Genomic DNA, 2460 nt, shown 5'->3' with positions numbered 1-2460 from the left:
ATGGAGAGAGACATATGACAAGCATGATCATTTCTGACGTGGAGCTAATCTGAAGTAAACATTGAATACTGCTTTCTATTCCTCCATCTTGGGACTGTGGAACTCCCTCTCTTGGATATCAGCATGTGAAGGACACTGTTTGACATTTTGAGTAAAAAGTAAGAATTTTTACATTTTGAGAAAAACGACAGAATTTTGAGATTTTGAGAAAAAAGTCAGGATATTTAGAAAAAGTCAGAATTTTGAGATTTTGAGAAAAACTACATAATTTTGAGATTTTGAGAAAAAAAAACCTAATTTTGAGAAAAAATATATAATTTTGAGATTTTGAGAAAAAATATAGAATTTTTTGATTTTGAGAAAAAATATAGAATTTTTAGATGTTGAGAAAAAAGACAGGATTTTGAGAAAAAATACGGAATTTAGAGAAAAAGTCCGAATTTTGACATTTTGAGTAAAACGACAGAATTTTGAGAAAAAAAACATTTTGTGAAAAAAGTCAGTATTTTGAGAAAAAAGTCAGAGTTTTGAGAAAAAGTCAAAATGTTGAGATTTTGAGAAAAAAGCCAAATTTTTGTGAAAAAAGTCAGTTTTTAGTTCATGACAGGATTTATGATTACATAGAAGAACCGGTATCCCTCCATCTAGTGACTGGGTAACTCCCTCTCTTGGATATCAGCATGTGAAGGACACTGTTCAGGAACTAGTTGATGCTCTGTATGTGATGACTACTTCCATTCTGGAGAGGATCACAGATACATGGATCCTGAGATTGAAGCTCAAGCCGGTGATGAGCGATATTTTTCTAACACATTTAAACCATCATCATCTGATATTTTGTTTGTTAAAGAAATTGCTGCTTAATAGAAGTTGTCTTACCGCAGGCCTGGCACTCTGAGATGGTGTTTCTGAGGAATGAAGTCTCTTTGACCTGTGAAAAGGTGAAACATAAATAAGTCTGTATGCAGTAAAGCTGTCGGGGGGGTCAGGGGTGAGGAAGCAGGGATGAAGTGGTCTCAGTGGGGCTGTTAGTGTAACTCACCTGCTGAATGAGCACGTCTTTCAGCTCATTTATCACCTTCGTTAGGTCCAGCATTTGGTTGGACAGCTGCTTCGTGTTCACCCCTGAGAGAAAGGCACTGTTTACTTTGTGAAACTGAAGAAAGGTGAGAGGGGGTTTCTGAGCCTGTTCTCAAGTGACAAACTGAGAAAACACTCGGCTGTCTCTGTAGACTTCTTACCCAGAGTTTGGACGGAATCTTTTTGTTGGAAATGGCAGTCTTGTATTGAAGCAACGTTCTCAAACGTGTCCCCGACCACCAGCTTGAGCTCGTCTAAACTCTCCTATTGGAATAAAACAACACAAAGAGGACACCTTAGCCAATTTGGATCCATTTATGGGACGGAAACATTTCCATTATTGTATGGAAATAGAGTGGTGACGTGACCACCGCTAAGCAACAGTAAAGGCGGCTAATGTTGGGCTATAAAGGAACTACAGCACGATCACATGACTTCACGTCACCACCGCTAAGCTAAAGAAGGCTAACGTTGGGCTATAAAGGAACTACAGCACGGTCACATGACTTCACGTCACCACCGCTAAGCTAAAGAAGGCTAACATTGGGCTATAAAGGAACTACAGCATGGTCACATGACTTCACGTCACCACCGCTAAGCTAAAGGTGGCTAATGTTGGGCTATAAAGGAACTACAGCATGGTCACATGACTTCACGTCACCACCGCTAAGCTAAAGGTGGCTAATGTTGGGCTATAAAGGAACTACAGCACGGTCACATGACTTCACGTCACCACCGCTACGCTAAAGGTGGCTAATGTTGGGCTATAAAGGAACTACAGCACGGTCACATGACTTCACGTCACCACCGCTAAGCTAAAGGAGGCTAATGTTGGGCTATAAAGGAACTACAGCACGGTCACATGACTTCACGTCACCACCGCTACGCTAAAGGTGGCTAATGTTGGGCTATAAAGGAACTACAGCACGGTCACATGACTTCACGTCACCACCGCTAAGCTAAAGGTGGCTAATGTTGGGCTATAAAGGAACTACAGAACGGTCACATGACTTCATTTCACCACCGCTAAGCTAAAGAAGGCTAATGTTGGGCTATAAAGGAACTACAGCACGGTCACATGACTTCATGTCACCACCGCTAAGCTAAAGGTGGCTAATGTTGGGCTATAAAGGAACTACAGAACGGTCACATGACTTCATGTCACCACCGCTAAGCTAAAGAAGGCTAATGTTGGGCTATAAAGGAACTACAGCACGGTCACATGACTTCATGTCACCACCACTAAACTAAAGAAGGCTAATGTTGGGCTATAAAGGAACTACAGCACGGTCACATGACTTCACCTCACCACCGCTAAGCTAAAGGTGGCTAATGTTGGGCCTATAAAGGAACTACAAGCACGGTCACCGCTAAGCTAAA

At 41.4% G+C, this 2460-nt stretch overlaps 1 protein-coding gene across 1 annotated transcript in view; it reads right to left on the bottom strand.

Annotated features, from left to right (window-relative positions):
• LOC307027644 (thrombospondin-4-B-like) overlaps positions 1–1344 on the bottom strand; it is a gene marked incomplete at its 5' end in the record, with an annotated part of 15684 nt that extends 14340 nt beyond the window's left edge. The window contains 3 exons of the mRNA XM_079695923.1: positions 880–931; positions 1043–1125; positions 1242–1344. Of these exons, the coding sequence (XP_079552049.1) occupies positions 880–931; positions 1043–1125; positions 1242–1344 (238 nt within the window). The remainder of the gene's footprint in view (positions 1–879; positions 932–1042; positions 1126–1241) is intronic.
• Between the last annotated feature and the right edge of the window lie 1116 nt (positions 1345–2460).

This window comes from Notothenia rossii (assembly GCF_949606895.1).
Source record: "Notothenia rossii genome assembly, contig: scaffold_583, whole genome shotgun sequence".
Lineage (NCBI taxonomy): Eukaryota > Metazoa > Chordata > Actinopteri > Perciformes > Nototheniidae > Notothenia > Notothenia rossii.
The sequence above is the reverse complement of the archived record's forward strand: the minus strand, read 5'-3'. Positions and strand labels throughout refer to the sequence as shown.